The 17,228-nt window shown below is 35.0% G+C and overlaps 1 protein-coding gene across 1 annotated transcript in view; it reads left to right on the top strand.

Moving 5' to 3' along the window:
* Nucleotides 1-9,462, top strand: part of LOC106460177 (elongation factor 1-delta-like) — a 29,219-nt gene extending 19,757 nt beyond the window's left edge. Inside the window, 3 exon segments of the mRNA XM_013919863.2 lie at nt 758-883; nt 8,687-8,802; nt 9,363-9,462. Of these exon segments, the coding sequence (XP_013775317.1) occupies nt 758-883; nt 8,687-8,802; nt 9,363-9,401 (281 nt within the window). The 3' untranslated portion in view covers nt 9,402-9,462.
* The last annotated feature ends 7,766 nt before the right edge of the window (nt 9,463-17,228 follow it).

Genomic DNA, 17,228 nt, shown 5'->3' with positions numbered 1-17,228 from the left:
GTAGCAGCTAAGGACTTGAGAAATTCTGATAACTGATAAACTGAAATACATTTTAAACAAACAAATTCTTAATTTTTTTGACTAAGCAATGCTAAAATTGTCTGAGCTTATAAAAAATACTTTGATACATTAATGACATTTTTGTTTGTGTGTAAGTTTGAAAGCTTAGAAGACATTGGTTTAGATTTTTTTTACATTCTTATAGTTCTTTGACAGCTGTTTATTTTGAATTGGTGATAGACTCCTTCTCAACACCACTGATAAACAGTTCAAGTGAGTTTGATGTTATATTGGCATTGGTTAAGTTTGATCAAGCTCATTATGAAAGCTGAGTTACAACAGATTTACTAATAAACATAAGGTTATTCACATCACATAAATATACAACAGTATGTATTGTGTACAGCCTGCAAAAAAATAATAGATATAGAAATAGCCTAATTATAGGAAGATTTACTGTAGAAAGAAATGAACCACTAGTCTGATATTATGGTCTTACTTGTCTCAGTTCACTTGAATTTTAAATTTATCAAATATGTTGGAGAACTTTAATTTAATACTATCACAGTGATAACATAGGGAAGTAAAGATCAATATTATAGATGTAGGTGTCAATGTAATCTGCATGTGTTCTAAGGTATTTTATCCTACAAATGTATGTAGTAACTTTTTACAACCTCTTGGTTTGAGAACCATTTTATTCACCTATGGAAAATCAGTTTTAGCTTCTGTTGTTATAAAGACTCTTCCTTTGCAGAACCAGCTGTTATTGCCAAATCTAGTGTTGTTCTTGATATAAAACCATGGGATGATGAAACTGACCTCAAACTTATGGAAAAACAAGTTCGTAAGATAGAAACTGATGGTCTTCTATGGGGAGCAGGTGAGAGTGTAAACTACTGAAAATGAATATATTTCCAAGTTATTGCTCATTTTTCTTCATTTAAAAGGCATTATGTAAAAGATATCTGATATCTTTAAACAATATTTAGTAAATTTAAGATGACAGTTTAAAAAAACTGGACACAACAAGCTCAGACACTGACAACACAGGATGAACAACAAAATCCTTCCTCACTGCAAACTTTATGCAAGTTGGCAGAAAGCAGTTGTAGTGGAATCTGGTTTTCACAGAGAGTAACATACAACATGTAGTGTACTTCAATTGTACTTACTTTTAAATCAAATCTGTCTCAGAATCAAACATAACAGCAACTAAGAATTGGGATGACTATATATGTATGTATGAACACAGGGCCATCGAGAGCAGTGACGGGCCCCCAGTGGGATCCAAGAGCTGAGCCTCTGATGGGAGACCAAGAGAGAAGCTCAAGACTATAAGTAATTTTAGCAATATTTTAAGTCTTAATACCACTAAGTTACAGCTTAGAGTGCCAATTTCCTTTGTGAAATGTTCTGTGGACAAAGGCCTTTAACAATCAACAATATAATTTTGAGAAAAGAAAAAACATAAACATCTGTTCAAAGTTGGGGCATTTTTTATGGGCCCTTGGGCATGCACGAGCTCCAGGGTAGTTGCCCTCTCAGTGGGCCTGTATGTACATATATATATATAAATGAAACAATCATTTTAATGAAACAAAAGCATTTTAAACTATATAAGTAAAATTTTTCATTAAAAATAATGCTCCCTCATACATTAATTGTCTGTGCATGACATATAAGTTCTAAGATTTATTGATATTAAAATTACATTTGCATATGTGTGTGTATATATAACAAACACAGCATGATACAGAATGAACATAATAAAGATGATACAGCATAAAAGTAAATTGTACAAGAACTTAATTCATTAAGTGTACCTAAATTTTTCTGTTACAGTTTAATAGTTTATTATATTTTTCATGAGAAATTTCAAACTAGTTACTTATATCATGTATTATTATTCTACTGTTTCCACCACAGCACATAACCCAAAAGAAATCTATACTCTTAATGTGTTACTATTTATTATAGACAAAATTAAAGGTAAAACCTTATCAGTAGGAGGATCTCTAAAGCAAAAAGGGCCAAGAATATAACATTGATTACGAGTGTATATAATAATAATTGGACAGATAAATTTTTTAAATTCTTAGAAACCCCAAAATACTGTTCTTTTACTATTTATTTATTTTTAATACAATTACTAGCAATCAATACTTTATGTATAGTAAACAAATATATTCTGTTTAGCAGAAAAAAAAAAAAGATGCACTCCGTAAGTCTTCATAAACATCAACACGCATATTAAAAGCTCACTTCTAATGAACAAAAACTCAATCTCATTTATAAATATCTTTGACTGTAAAATTTTTCTAGAACTGTAAGATATAGACCTTTCTGTAGAACATGTTACTCATTATTTATATGTTTAGTCAGTGTTAAAAATACCCTATATTTAAAAACTGTAAAGATTACTTGGGTGTATTGGGAATGTACAGAGGGTTGAGTATATTAAAACTATTTTGAATATGTAAATCAGTAAGTCATGACAACCACAACCAATATAAAGTCACTATGGAATAGAATGTATCAGAACTACATTTTGACATTGCTTGGCATTTCATAGGTAATGTGACAGCTCTTTCCAATGCAAAACTTCACACACTCAGATCATAAAGATGTGTTTAAATTAAGGACTTAGAATTCTGATATGGTATATTACCTCCTCTCACATAAATAGCTATTCTTCTTCAGTGCTGCCCTCTATATGTAAAAATATGTTTTATGCATGCCACCTTCTATCTCCCCTTCATTGGAATTGACTGATTTCAATGCATCTCTCATGCATCAACCTTCAATTCTACTGAACTATCACTTCTCGTTTGGCAGTACTCGTGTTCATATGTTTTTTCTTTTGGTGCTCTTCAAGTGAATCATGATTTTAATAGTTTAATTTCCGTAGTAGGATTTCTTTATATTGACAAAATCTTTTAATTGAACTTAATTTTCCAATCATCTTATTTTCTTCACACTTGCATATTTTACATCAAACACTTTTGTTTCAATTAAGTATTTCTACAATAAATTCTGAGATTCATGTGTCCATCTTTGGGTGTTATACCTCTAGCACTACTTTCACAGGCAGCAAGTGGGGGAGATCAGTCATTGGATTTCTTTGTTATTATCCATCGTGAGATTGATTGTTGTATGGCTCAACCTTCTTCTTGTGAACTTGCTCCACTAATCCTCCTGAGCAAGCTGAACCTATTCAGGCCAATGAAGATTTGATAGCTTTTTTACACCACTGTATTTTTCAGTACCCTTCCTGCAAAATCAGTTAGGCATAATATGACATTTTTCGACATGATTTATCAGGTATATTATGTTTTTATCCAATTCCCCATTTTTCTATGATTCCTTATTACTTCCATTTGGCTCATTTGTCTTTTTCAGCTCTCGCTTTACACACGTGGTTACACTCTAGTTGAGATTTTCTGGGTCGCGATGCAACCTTTTCCTGGGTACATTTGCCACCTCTGTTTTTTCGGGTTTTCTGTATATTTTATGTGGTGATGTGTTTTCGATCATTTGAGATTTTGGATTCTTGTGTATAATCTGTGTGTCAACACTTGACCCTTTCCTCTTCAGTTGCATGTTTGTTGCATTTGGAGCCACGACATGCACATATCCCTTTCCTGTCCTGGTCCTTATCTACCCATCCCTGTCCTCCTTCCAGGGGTTTCTCATCATATCATTTTATTCAATGTTAATGGACATGTCACCAAACAGTACTGGAGACTAACCAGAGGATTGCAGTCCAGTGAGAGCTTGACTATATTATATTGTTACCCTTTCGTGATCTTTCATTACAGTACCATGGGTTCTTTGGGTGTCATCAGAGGGATTTGTCCTACTATTTCTTTCCCCAACTCCTTTGACCTTAGGTAGCCTTCTCCTTCTCCAAGACTTGGGATTCTGCCACCAGCCTGCATCTGTCTGAGGCGGTACAAGATTTTCTGTCTCTACAGGCTATTGCACCTGTTTATCATCTTTCTCCAGGCTTTTATTCCAGTTTGCACCAAACCAGAGACTGGTGGCCTGTATTAGGTTTGTCCCAACTCATTCTAATTTTCAATCTGTCCCACTTACCTTGGAGTCATTTCTCATCCTTAGGTAGGCTTTTTCTTCAAGTTTATCAATGACAAAGAGGAATCTAGCAAATTCTTATTTGCATATCCTGATATTTTGTCACTTATGACTCTTTGGTTAATTCTCCATGGGGTGGTTTCTCTTTTTCTCACACTGCCCTTCATTGCGTCGGCCCTGTACGTTATATCAGGCAGTCAGAGCATTCATTCATCCTGTATATGTTCTCGGGTTGTGCTTTCCTCTTTCTTTGTTCAACTAGCTACTGTTTGCTCATTCTGCACAGGAATCCACCTGTTACTCTTATCAGCTGCTCCTGGAGGAGGCTATATCAGCTATCAATTAAGTTGGAGAAGTCCTTACTGCGACCTATCCAATATCTTGTCCATTTGGGTGTTTTTCTTTTCTACACACAACTCACTCAGGCCCACCCTTTTTCTCTTTGACTTAGTTCAATGGGTTTTCAGTTCTATTACAGTTCACGAAATTCTTTCACTTTTGGGGGATGTGATCTTCCTTGGTAGCCCTTATTCCCTTTGGTGAGGCTTAAATGTTGGTTGTTTTGTGAAATTTTGCAGGGATCTTTTGTAAGCTGTAGTTACCCTTTCTCCTACCTGTGTCACTGATCAACTTTAGTCGTTAGATACGACTCATATGTTGGTGGGTGTCCCACTTCCTCCTCCTCCTCCTCCTCATCAGGTTTTCCACATTTTATGGATGCTTCCCTTCAGGGATGAAGGGCATGGACTGATCAACTTGAAGATTAGGGATTTTTGGTCTGCGGCCGAGAGGTCTTATCTATCAACGTCCAGGAGCTTCTCCCTGTAGGTCGTGTTTTGGTTCATTTTCTCCATCTGGCCAGAAATCATCTGGTAATGATCCATTCAACCTTTTCTTCAGTGGTTGCTTATCTTAATCACCAAGGCATCACCCATTCTCCATCCCTCTGTATTTATATGTTGGATCTTCTTTTTGGGCCCACATGCTTGATATTCCTCTCATTGCGTGTAATGTTCCAGGTGCTTTTGCTCTTGTTGTGGATCAGATTCCTGTCAAGACCACATTTATTCAATGGAGTGGTTTCTTGATCCTTTTGTTTTCCAGTGGTTTTGACTTCAGTAGGGTACTCCTCACATTGAGGCTTTTGCTAGGTCCCTTAACCACAAATTGCTTTAGTTTTTTAGTCTCTGGTTCCTCATTTTCTTGCTTTGGCTATTGATGTTTTTGGCAAAGATTGAATCTAAACATTTGTCTATCCTCTCATTCTCCTTCTTCTCTGGATGATTTCGTTCATCCTTGACACTCCATATTCAGTCCTTCTGATAGCTCTTTCTTGGCTGTCTCAGCTGTCTCCATTATCTTTTCCCTGTCTCCATTCCTTCTTTGCCACCCTCAGTCACTGGTGTTTCATCTAGACTTTCCTCTCCTCTGTCTTCATGCCTGATTTTACTCTGGTCATTGTCAAGGTGATTCAACTTCTCCCGATGATTGGCCCCTTTTCTGGCTTGTTTCATTCGCCCTTCCTACATAGAAGTTTCTCAACACAAACGGAATTTTCCAGCATTGGTTTCTGGGTCCAGGGTTTTCCCCTGATCAGCCCACTGTTCTTTGTCATACAAATTTCTTCTCTTGAGTTTTGGATCGGGAGTCTTCCATATTCTCAGTCTCAGATTTTTGTGCAGTCCTGTCCCACACCTAGTGTTTTTCCCATTCCTGCAGGTACTTACCTCTCCTTCACTTTTCTTTTGTATATGTTCCTTCCAGATTTGTCATCCTCCACAGTGGGCTGCCCTTCCAGATGGGGGTATTAATGTGGTCCTGCACAGTCTCAATTTGCCTACGTTGGAACCACTCTCCCAGTGCTCCATATTTCACCTTCCATTATGTATTGCTTCCTTCTCCTATTTGCCTGTGGACATCGGTGGTCTGTTTATTTGCCATTGATGTTTCACATACACTTTATCCTTCTACATATCTTCTCCTTTCTCTGGATCTTTTTTCATCACTAACACTTTGATGGCTCATGATGATATCTCCTTTTTTTAGCCACTTTCCCTTCCTTCCTTTTCACGTCTTTATGCTCGTCCAGATCTGGATAAACTTCTCTGTTAATATTTGCCAACACGTCTTCTCTCTGTGGCATCCGTTCCCACCTCTTTCTCCCTTGGCAACTATCCTCTGTTTGTGTTCTTTCTCACTCTTCCTTTCGCCAGTTGGGTTCAGCTCTTCATTGAATTGGCTTCTTCTCTTTATTGTCTTTCTCGTGTTCTTTGTTCCAAGTGTCTTCTGTCCCAATGTGGCACATTATCTTTTCATTGGCATTTCAGCTCTATCATCCTTTGAAGGTACTTCTTTAATCAGGCATGTGGACTACCCATGATATGTTTGTCTCTCACTACTTGCATCGGATTGTGGTTTTCTTCATCTCTGGGTTATCGTCTTCCAACTGTAGCCATTCTAGAATATCAGAATTCAGTGAGATTTTGACTTGGTAAGTTTTTTTTTTATTATTATTATTTTTCCTTTTCAGCGCCCTTTTCTCTTATACAAACAAAATATAGAAATGATTATAAAATTATTCAGTTGAGAGTAGGGTGGTGGTGTTCTGCTGGTGTAGATGACGTAATATCCTCCACTATGAAACATGTTTCTTATTCTGAGGATAATGCTCTTGGAGTGATTCAGGTCAGTTTCACTTTTCAGGGAGATGGTTTACATTATGTAGACATCTTTTCGATACTGGATGTTGGGTTCCTGGATCAATCTATCAATTTGTCATATTCACATATGCCCCATTCATAGTTGGGGGGATACTAAATTCCTTTCGGTCTCATGAGCTTGAGGCAAAGATGGTATGATCCTCTTTCCTATCCCCACCAGATGGCTGGGTTTTGGATTGTAGTCAACATGCCAGTGGTATGATCATCATCCTACCCCCCACGTGAATGTCGGTCCCCAGCAGCATGGGTTTTGGATGTAGATGACTTGCCATGTAGGGTCTGTCACGCCCCTAGCCACTCTATCCCTAGGAGCACATCCTTTTCATCTTTCCCACTTTTATAATTTCTGGGATTGAGTTTCATTAATATTGCATTGTTCGAATCACTTTCTGGCCATAGTTCTCTCCCAGTTGGATGTGCTCCTATGTTTTCGGCCCATTTATGCAACATTTTTCTACAATCAAAGAGAATACCTGGCTCAGAAGTGGTGCAATTCCCCACATTAGATCTTAGAATCTGACTCTCTAGTCTCAAGGAATGTCCTTTGAATGGTGCTTCTCTTTTTTTTCCCTCCGCCTATTCAATGTGGGATTCTAGCTATTTATGTGAGAGGAGGTAATGTACTATATCAGAAGTTATAATTCTGCTGCACTGAAAATGTATTTCTGATAGGTACTTACCTCTCTTCACTCTTCCTCCCCACTGAAAACCAGAGCTTCCATCTTCTGCCAAAACTCGAAGCGGTAGTTTGGTAGAATTGAATGAAGGAAGTCACATACATCATGAGAGTATGTTGCACTCTTAATGTTGGGTTGATACATGATGATTTGCATGAGAGACATTGGAACCAGTCAATTCCAATGGAGGGGAGATAAAAGGCTTATGACATGCATATAACAAAAAAAAAATTTATATAGAGGGCAGCACTGAACGAGAATAGCTATTTATGCGAAAGGGGGTAAATACCTATCAGAAATGCATTTTCAGTGTAAGAAAATTGTAACTTTTCAAGGTGGAGCTATCCCTTTTACTTAATGGCAATGGGGGAAAAAAGGAATATGGATCAATTTGGAGAACCAGGACCATCCAGAAAAAGATCTGCAACAAATCCATACACCAGTCATGATAAGCAAAGTGCAGCATCTTCTAATAGGTGAGAACCTATGAAAACAAAGGTCAATGGCAGAAGTGATCCACATGCCCTAGGAAGCAGTACAAAAAATAAACAAGAAGGATCTCCATTTAGAAATGCGACACCAGTCATGTGTACGCAAGTTATTTCCATAACATATTTGTTCAACCATAGCAGAATGAAGTGGGTACATATGCTATTCCATACAAAGAAATATTGGTCATGTCACCAGGTGCAATGCCTGTAGATTTTATGTGATCATACTGAGAAATGGGTGTTTAGAAACTGTTGTCCTCTGCTCTGGACATGACAGTATTACAATAGAGCCTTTTGCAATAAAAACATGTTGAACGACTATTGTCAAGATGCACATTCATCATACAGAACATGACTGGAGGTAGCAACATGTACTGTAATAACATGGTGAGGCTCTAAAATAATTTTAACATAGTGTGCTCAACCTGTGTTTATGTAGAGAGATAGTAACTACTAAAATGGTTCAATCCTATGAGTAGAACATGTGATATTGCAAGTATGGCAATTTCAGCATGCCAGTTGACATATGAAAGTGAGTATTAAAAGCTATATATAGATTTAACCAAAAAATGGTAAAATTTAAAATTTTGGTGACAAATAACCTTGAAACATAGAAAAATAATATTGATTGGAAGAGAGAGAGCCCATCAGTTTTTTGTTCTTATCATTGAATTGATAATTTGTTTCTTTCATAATGTTACAGCAAGACTAGTTCCTCTGGCCTATGGAATTCACAAACTTCAAATTTCTTGTGTTGTGGAAGATGAAAAAGTCAGTATTGATTGGCTGCAAGAGAAGATTGAAGAACTTGAAGAAGTGGTAGGCTTATTTTAATATTAAATAGTGGGTAAAATAAAAAGTTTGTCAGGTTAATGTTCCATAGTGGCTTAATTTTTTTGTCATTAGTAGTATAATCTATGCCTTAAAGATAAAATATTGAAATTTTATAAACCTTTTGTACTCCTCAAAATATGATGTCAGCTTACACCAGTATCTCATCACTATGTCCTGATATAACGTACTTGCAAAACATAATTGAATAACCTTCAAGCTTGGTGGAATTACATTCTTGATTTGAAAAGAAAGACATGGTTGCACCAAAGAACATGTTTATTTTTTTGTTTATACTTAGTCAAAGAGATGTGTTTTTATATATTTTTATGAACTTAAAATTCTTACATCTCAGGAAGACTACAGTGAGAATAAGAAACTGCTTGTCTTTTTAATTATGGCCAGTATATAACATACACTAGTGTATGTAATTCAAACTTGCTCCTTGTAAAGCATAACTTATTATTTCTTGTTTAATCTGTTAATAGAAACTAGCTTGATCTCATTAATTGAAATATTGTAAACTCTGTTCCACTTTTTTTTTTTAGGTCCAAAGTGTGGATATAGCCTCATTTAACAAAATCTGATCTTCAGATTTTAGAACTGCTGGAAACTATTCAAGTTCATTAAAATAATTTTGTAAAAAAATGCTTTTCAGATTTATTCTATTTGAAAAATATATCATTCATAATTACCAATACTATCTCCATCAAAAAAGTGTTTAACTAAAACACATCTATTAATAACTTTTCATGAAAACATATACCTCAGAACTAAAAAATAACTTACAAATTATAAATTCTTTTGCAAACTGAATAGAAGTACATAATGTCATAAATCAATGCACAAGAAAATTCAAAACCTGTATTGATTACATTGATTCATCAGTTAGAGGCACTTTCACTGTTAACAGTATGTTTAGTCATAAATTATTAATATCTCATGAGGTTTGACCTAAATCCATAAATTAAGCTGACAATGTAGAATAATCTTCATAAATATAAAAAATTAATTAATAATTTTTATAAATATTAATAATAAACATTATAGGAAATATTAATGAAATTAATTAAAACAATGGAGTTTGTCATTACCTACAGATTTTAGCACAAATTGAATTCCTTAGTAATGTTTTATAGGATAATTTTCAAAGTTTGACATGAGCTTGCATATAATCTAGTGGAAAAGCCATTGTACCTTGTGAACAAGCTCTTTTTCATCATCATCACAACTTCAAAACAAATATATGCATCATTTTCAAAGTTGTTAGTGAAATATACAAATTATCCTGAAGTAAAATTAGTTTTAGAAAATATACAATTTAGTTGTTCAAAATTAGCAAAAATTACCACTAATATAACATGGAAAACTAAAACAAGTTTGTTTTTTGTATATCTTTGTTTCATTAGAGGCTAAAGGAAAAACACAGACTTAAAAAGAGAAGGTTTAGAGCTATTGAGTTTTCTTTCTCGTTTTAGAATTTTCATCACAAATTAAATGACTACTCCAATATTTTTGGTGCATTGTAAACACTGATACTTTAATGTATTTCTTCTAATAATAAAAAAATAGGAAGAAGAATACGAGCAGCTAGTTTAAAATATGTTAATTTGCTTTATCCATGATTTAAATAAAATATTTTAAATAAATAATATATACTTATAAAATGTCTCCAACACCTTTGGTGGCTCAGTAGTAAGTCTGGTGCCTTATAACGCTAAAAATTGATTTCATACCTGCAGTGGGAAAAGCACAGATAGCTTATTTTGTATCTTTGTTCCTACAACTAAACTTTAAAAAATTTTTCTTGGCATTATGAATTATTTTTAAACAAAATTTTATTCTATGTTATGTTTTTTTATATTAATTGTCAATTAGGTAAACTAAATGTTGGTAAACTTTGAAATATCACGATTTTTAAGTGTTTTGACCATGGTATATCCATACCAAAGATAAATTATAATTTTTACTTTGCTCTTAAGACTATTTACTAATTGACAAGACAGATGGTTAAAGCGATTAAATCTCGAATATGCAGGTTTATATGACTTTCCTTGGAAAATACCAAACTAAACATTTCCGTGGACATATATATATATATATATATATAATATATTCATATAGAGCATTGCAAAGTAAATTTTGAACTATCGCCTTGAAGAAAGAGTGTTCCCTTTTAAACTTCCTAAAGTTTACCAGTTTCAGATAAGTATTGAAATATGTATTTTTTTATTATTTTTTTTACTTTATATCTGAAAAATAAAGCTGATGCTAGAATAATTGTTTATAAATGTGGCAATAAGAAACTTAACTTACTCTTAGACCTTCTACAGTAAATATGAGTTTAGGTAGAAAAACAAGAAATAGTAACATTTCAAATGATAATCTGTTTAAAAAAAAACTCGTACAAACCAAAATCGTTTTATATTCGCCTCGTAATTCCAACAGTAATCCCCCCCTCTTAAAAACAGTAGGCTGGAGGTGGTGTATTATAATATAACTAATAACGACCATACATTGCTGAATGACAGTGAATTATGAAATCTCAAGGTTTTCAATAACATTTATCCAGATTTAATAAAGTATTTTTCATCTCACTTTTCCCTGCTACCGCTGTATAAAAATTACATTTGTTTCTGCATTACAGTAAAACTCAGATGAAGCTTACACGGTGCAATAATACGAACCTTAAATCATTTGTATTCTATGGTTACTTCACTCTTTTTTTTTACTGTCAGATTTATTTATTTTTTGAAACATGAAATGCTTTTGGTACGAGTCAAACTTGTGGTAATTACTTAGAATAATTTAAGGCAGAAACGTGATCAGCCTATTTTTATTAACTGACGTCCGTTTCATATTTAAAAAACAGTTTGTTCAAGCAATTTAGACAGAATTGGGGTAGTGAAATCACGCTGATGCAGTATGACTAATTTGTCTGAGTGTTCTTGATGGATTTTCTTTCTAACAAGATAAAGAAATTGTTTTGGAAATACAGGCATGATGTAAATTAGATTGAAATTTAATTTTCAGTGTATAACGAAAAGTATTCCAAAGAGTAAAACGGATAATATTATTCAGTCCATTATATATTTTTCAACAGTAATTATAATATAAAACTTTTGTTTATTATTTAAAGCCGTTGGAAGTGTATGTGCGGGTATTTGGGCAAGACAATTGTAAAATAGTTTATAGTGGGGGTGATAGCAACCTTTTATAAATAACAAAATCTCGTTAAACAAAAAAAAGCGGATAGCATTAAATCTAATGTGTTGCTAACTGTAAAGCTTGTCGAAACCTAAATGCGACAACTGTCGAAAGATAGCGTGACAAAACCGCGTGACATCTTGTGACACAGTTTACTTCATCAGGAAGATATTTCATTTATTCAACTAATGCATAGTTATTATTACACTTACTGTTACTACATTTCGTGCTTGCTAAATTTGAAAAGTTCATTGTTATTTTTTGTTAAGCACAAAGCTACACAGTTGAGCTATCTATGCTGTGTTTATCATGGGTATCAAAACCCGATTTTTCGCGTCATAAGTTCTCAAAGTTACCGCCGAGCCACTATGTGGCTACACTTGACAAAAAAAAAAAAAAAAAAAACGTAATAAACACTAGAAAAATTACGTCAGTAACTTTTATTATTCGAAAAGGTTAATAGATTCATGTATTCGCGTGGAATGAGGAGGAGATTTTTGAAGACAATTTAATTATACGTTATTGAGGATACAATTTGGGTTGGAGGAAAATAATGTAGTTGATTATGTTCGTTTAATTTCAATTAGCAATGCAACCAAGGACTTCGGATTCGGCAGAAATTAAGCGCTGGGTTACTTTCACATATAATCGATAAAAGAGATAAACACGAAATTATACATTTCCTAATATGCAGTACTTTTAGCAGTATACCAGAAATGCTCTTGCACCTTTCAGTATTAGATCAGAGGTTATCAAACCTTTTAGCTTGAGGATTTCACCTAATGATTTAATAGAGATTTTTGACAATAGCCATTTTGAGGTACCTTATTTCCATTGCACTTTCTTCTTTAAAAAAAATCTCGAGTATAACTATGATCTGTTATCATATGTATTGCAATAGATAATATTCTCGCTGAAATTATCACTTTGACAATAAGACCGCCTCGCAGATCCCAATTGAAGCTACTATCTGTGAATTCGGTATTTCACCAATTTCTTTATGTATAATGTTTTTTTTGTTTTGTTTTTTATTAGAAGTTCAGTATCATGTTTGGCTGTTGAAAGAATTTTAAAATTTGAGAGAGAAATCGGATGACTTGTTTCTGTATTGTGTTGATAAATAGCGGGGTTGGGAGGGTTTGTAACCTTTCTTCCAGTTTTTATAGACATGCTCATGTGTTCACATGCTCGTAATTTAAGTTGACTTTTCGTTTCACCAATATAGGGGGCCTTACAGTCTCCGCACGTGTATAAGTAGACAAAATATGAACAATGGGCAGTCGGCAAACAATCTTTGTAGCGGATGTTTTTTTAGTCTGAAATTGGGTTTCATAATGACTTTCAGGTAAATTATGGGATAGTAAATGTTACATAACTTTTTAACTATTTCGTGATAAGGGAGCTCTGTCTCCCGAGATATAATTAGTAGGTGTATAAGGGAAGTTTGGGTACAGTGGGTATCTTAGATGATTTGACAAACAAATTAGTTAGGAATAAGGAAATTATTTTCTCCAAGAAATGCATAGGGTAGCCGTTTTGAAAGAGAATGTTTTGTGTGAAAAAAAAAGTCTTTGTTAAGGGCTAAATAGGATGAGGTAAATTTGTAGACAGAGAATAAGATTTTGTTTGAAAGAGAATGGTGTCAAACTGTGTGAAAAGGCCAGTAAATGTGTTTTTACGATAGACAGAAGTTAAAAAGCCGTTAGCATCATGGTTAACAAGAACGTCCAGAAAGGGAATAGAGTTATTTGTCTCAATTTCATGAGTGAAGTGTATAGAGGGATGTTGTGAATTAAGATAGTCAAGAAAGCGTTGGATATGATCAGTAAAGCGGAAAATAAGGAAAGTATAATCAACATTCCTTCTGTAAAGAACAGGTTTGAAGCTTAACGGACAGTTCTCAATCCAATTCTGTTCGTGATTACAGAGAAAAATGTTAACCAGTGGGAAGCCCATAGCAACGCCATCTATTTGCTCATATAGAGTATTGTTAAAGAGGAGAAGAAAGTCTTTGGTTGAGAGTTCAAGCATAGATTTGAAATCAGACTTAGAAAATCCATTAACAAGAATGTTTTTAGCAAAAAGATTAGAAAGTGCAATATTAATGGTTTCGTCCAGGGGAATACTAGTAAAAAGAGAAGTAATATTGAAGCTAGCCATCACCTGATCTTTAAGGGGGAGGGGGGTTTGACTGATTTCTCGGGAAAATTAGAAGGAGTCAGGTGATGTGTATTCGTTCATAGTAAAATGTTTTAAGATTGGTACAAGGAATTTAGCTACGTTATAACTGTGGGTGCCTAAGGCAGAAAGTATAGGTCGGAGAGGGTGTCTGGTTTGTGAACTTTCGGCATACCATATAATATTCCAGGTTGGGAGCCTGTGGGATATCAATTATTGTAAACACAATCAGAAATAATATTTCTTTTGCTTAGGTTTCTAAGAACTATCTGGGTTTTCCCTTCAAATTATAAAGGATGGGTTAATGGTTCCTTGTTTATAAGTTTGAACTTGTTGCGGTCGTTAAGAATGTCTAGCATTTTCTTAACATATTCAACTTTGTTGAGGATAACAACTACGTTTCCATTGTCTCGTTGGGTGATGATGATGATATTTTAGCTTCAGGAGAATTCTTTGATAGCTGCCAGTCCTTCAGATTTGAGAATATCCTGTGTATGTTATAGTTATAGAAGGTGGATAGTTTTTAACTTGGTAGTAAATAGTTCTCATGCTTGTTCAGAAGTATTCTTGGAAAAAATAGGTAAAGATTTTATATTCCGGTACAACGATTCCCGGGGATAGAAGTAATCGCCATAGTTGAGTTTTGAGGAGGGTATAGAGAAGTTCAACCCGTAGGCAAGTGCAGTTTTTGGATTATCACTTAAAGTGATGTTGCTGTAGTTGAAGATGACTTGACAAGGGGAGGTCTTGCTATGAGTTATGTTATTAGAAAGTTTCCTTAGATTAACATTCGTGTTCGTGTCTGTTTCTTTCTTAGCATTTCTTTCGACTTGTACACTGTTGTAACCTGTACGCCTGCGTTATAAATGATATTCAAACCTCTGAAAATACTAGAATTAACATAAGATCAACGTGTATAAAGTAACTGAATAATCGCAGTAGCTGGCACACAACTACAAACTTCATGAAAATACATTGACTGATTCAACTCTCTGTCTTAAAAAAACTGTACAATCTTCAACTATCTGGTACTTAATATGATCTAGTTTAGAATTACGTGAAATATCTAACGTTAATTTATAATTTTCTAAACCAATCTTAACGTTGTCATTAGGACCCTCAGCTCTATTTAGCTAACACACGAATTACATTAAAATATAGCTTCAACGAGTAGCGTTTAGGTTAACGAAGAATAAAAGTACACTTACAAGCACTGACTTTCTGTTGCAGGAGCACGGACCTAAAAATAAAATGTCAAGTTTCTGTTATGAAGCCATTTTTACTACCATTAGTCATAATGCTCTTTTATTAAGTAATAACTTTGAAGTTATTACTAATGATGGCCTTTGATTGTTTGTTTGTTTGAAGTTAAGCACAAAACTACACAATGGGCTATCTATGCTCTGTCCAACACGGATATCGAAACCCGGTTTCTAGACATACCGCTGTGCCACTGCGGGATAATGGCCTTTGAAAGTTTATTAAATTTCAGAAGAGAAGTAGTGATATGTATGCACACATTCACAAAAAAAAAATTATTTATTAACAGTCAAACATGATTTAATAATCTTTTTCTGGGGCGGAATGCGGCCGACCCAGTGGTCAGCGTGCCAGATTTAGGATCCGTGGTTTTCGCTCCGTTACCAAAAAAAAATATTACACTCCGCACTTGAGGGCTGTGTGTGGTTGAATCCCACTATTCGATATTGGCTAGTTTCCTTCCATTTAGTCTATCACTTCGAGGGGCGGCTAGCGCAAATAGCTCTCGTGTAGCTTTACACGAAATGAAACAAAAAAACTTATTTTACCCTTACGTGAAATTAACTCATCAGATATTCCAGTAGAAACTATTTTTAAAGCAGTATGCCGTTTCACTAACGAAAAACAAAAAAACGATTCCATTGTTTCATATACATATTAGAGAGTTCAGGTCTATGCTTGTTTGTTTAAAGTTATGCACAAAGCTATACAATGGGCTATCTGTGCTCTGCCCACCACGGGTATCGAAACCCAGTTTCTAGCGTTGTAAGTCCGCAAACGTACCGCTGTGCCACTGGGGGGGGGGCAGGTCTATGCAGAGGTAGCGTAAGATACAACCCAAAGCTATGGCCTGAAAACTTCATTTTCTGCGTTTTTATCTCTATAATTTGTGCTCCATTGAAGAAAGTAACTGAGTACATGCGTTAGATGATAATGTTTGGTTGACACGAATCCCATTTTTTATTTTCATGAAGGCCTTAAACTATCGTCTCTGAGTGAAATTATTGTTCTTTCGGTGTCCGATAGTGTCACGCTATAATCCTACATAAACATTAAATGTTCTAAGAATCTTGCTCTAAAACACCAAAAGATGAGTATTCGATAATTTTCTCTGTACTTATACCATTCTGGTTGACATTAACACGCAAATATTCAAATAGCTTATTGACAGTTTATTCTCAGCTAGTTTCTGGTCCGTCTAACAAGATAAATAAAAAATTGGGAATTTAAGAACCTGCATAGAGTTAATAAAAAAAAGTAAGGAAACATGGCTGTAGATACTGTAGACATTATTTACTCAAACAAAAAAAAACTATTTTAGCTCCATGCTGTTACCTAGAATTACCCCTCAACGTGGATTCCTGTACGTGGTGAGGAGACATCCAAGGGAAGGTTCTGTATTTTCAGTTACTTCTTCTGGAATTTAAACATCCACCCACGTGTTTGCCGTGCGTGGCGACTCGTGAAGGGGAGGAGAGGATCCTGGTGGTTGAGTGGTGTTTGGAGCACTGCAACACACCACTTTGGCCTTGAATTCCTGTAGATGGATGCCCCCCCCCCCAGGGTCAATCGGCTGGTCCACTCGGACTAGGTTCAACTGAGTACCAGTGTTGGGCGTTTGCAATGGGTGTTGTGGACATCGTGTCTGATGCTGGTGTTTGAGTATAGTGCTCACGAAACCCTGGCATTGCTGCAGTGTCTTTGTTTGATATTGTAGTGCGTCCCCTTGTAGGACTCCATGGCAGGTGGGGGTCAGTGGGCACTGAATC

This window comes from Limulus polyphemus, unplaced genomic scaffold (genome assembly GCF_000517525.1).
Source record: "Limulus polyphemus unplaced genomic scaffold, Limulus_polyphemus-2.1.2 Scaffold723, whole genome shotgun sequence".
NCBI lineage: Eukaryota > Metazoa > Arthropoda > Merostomata > Xiphosura > Limulidae > Limulus > Limulus polyphemus.
Note: the sequence above shows the minus strand (reverse complement) of the source record. Positions and strands in the feature narration are given on the sequence as shown.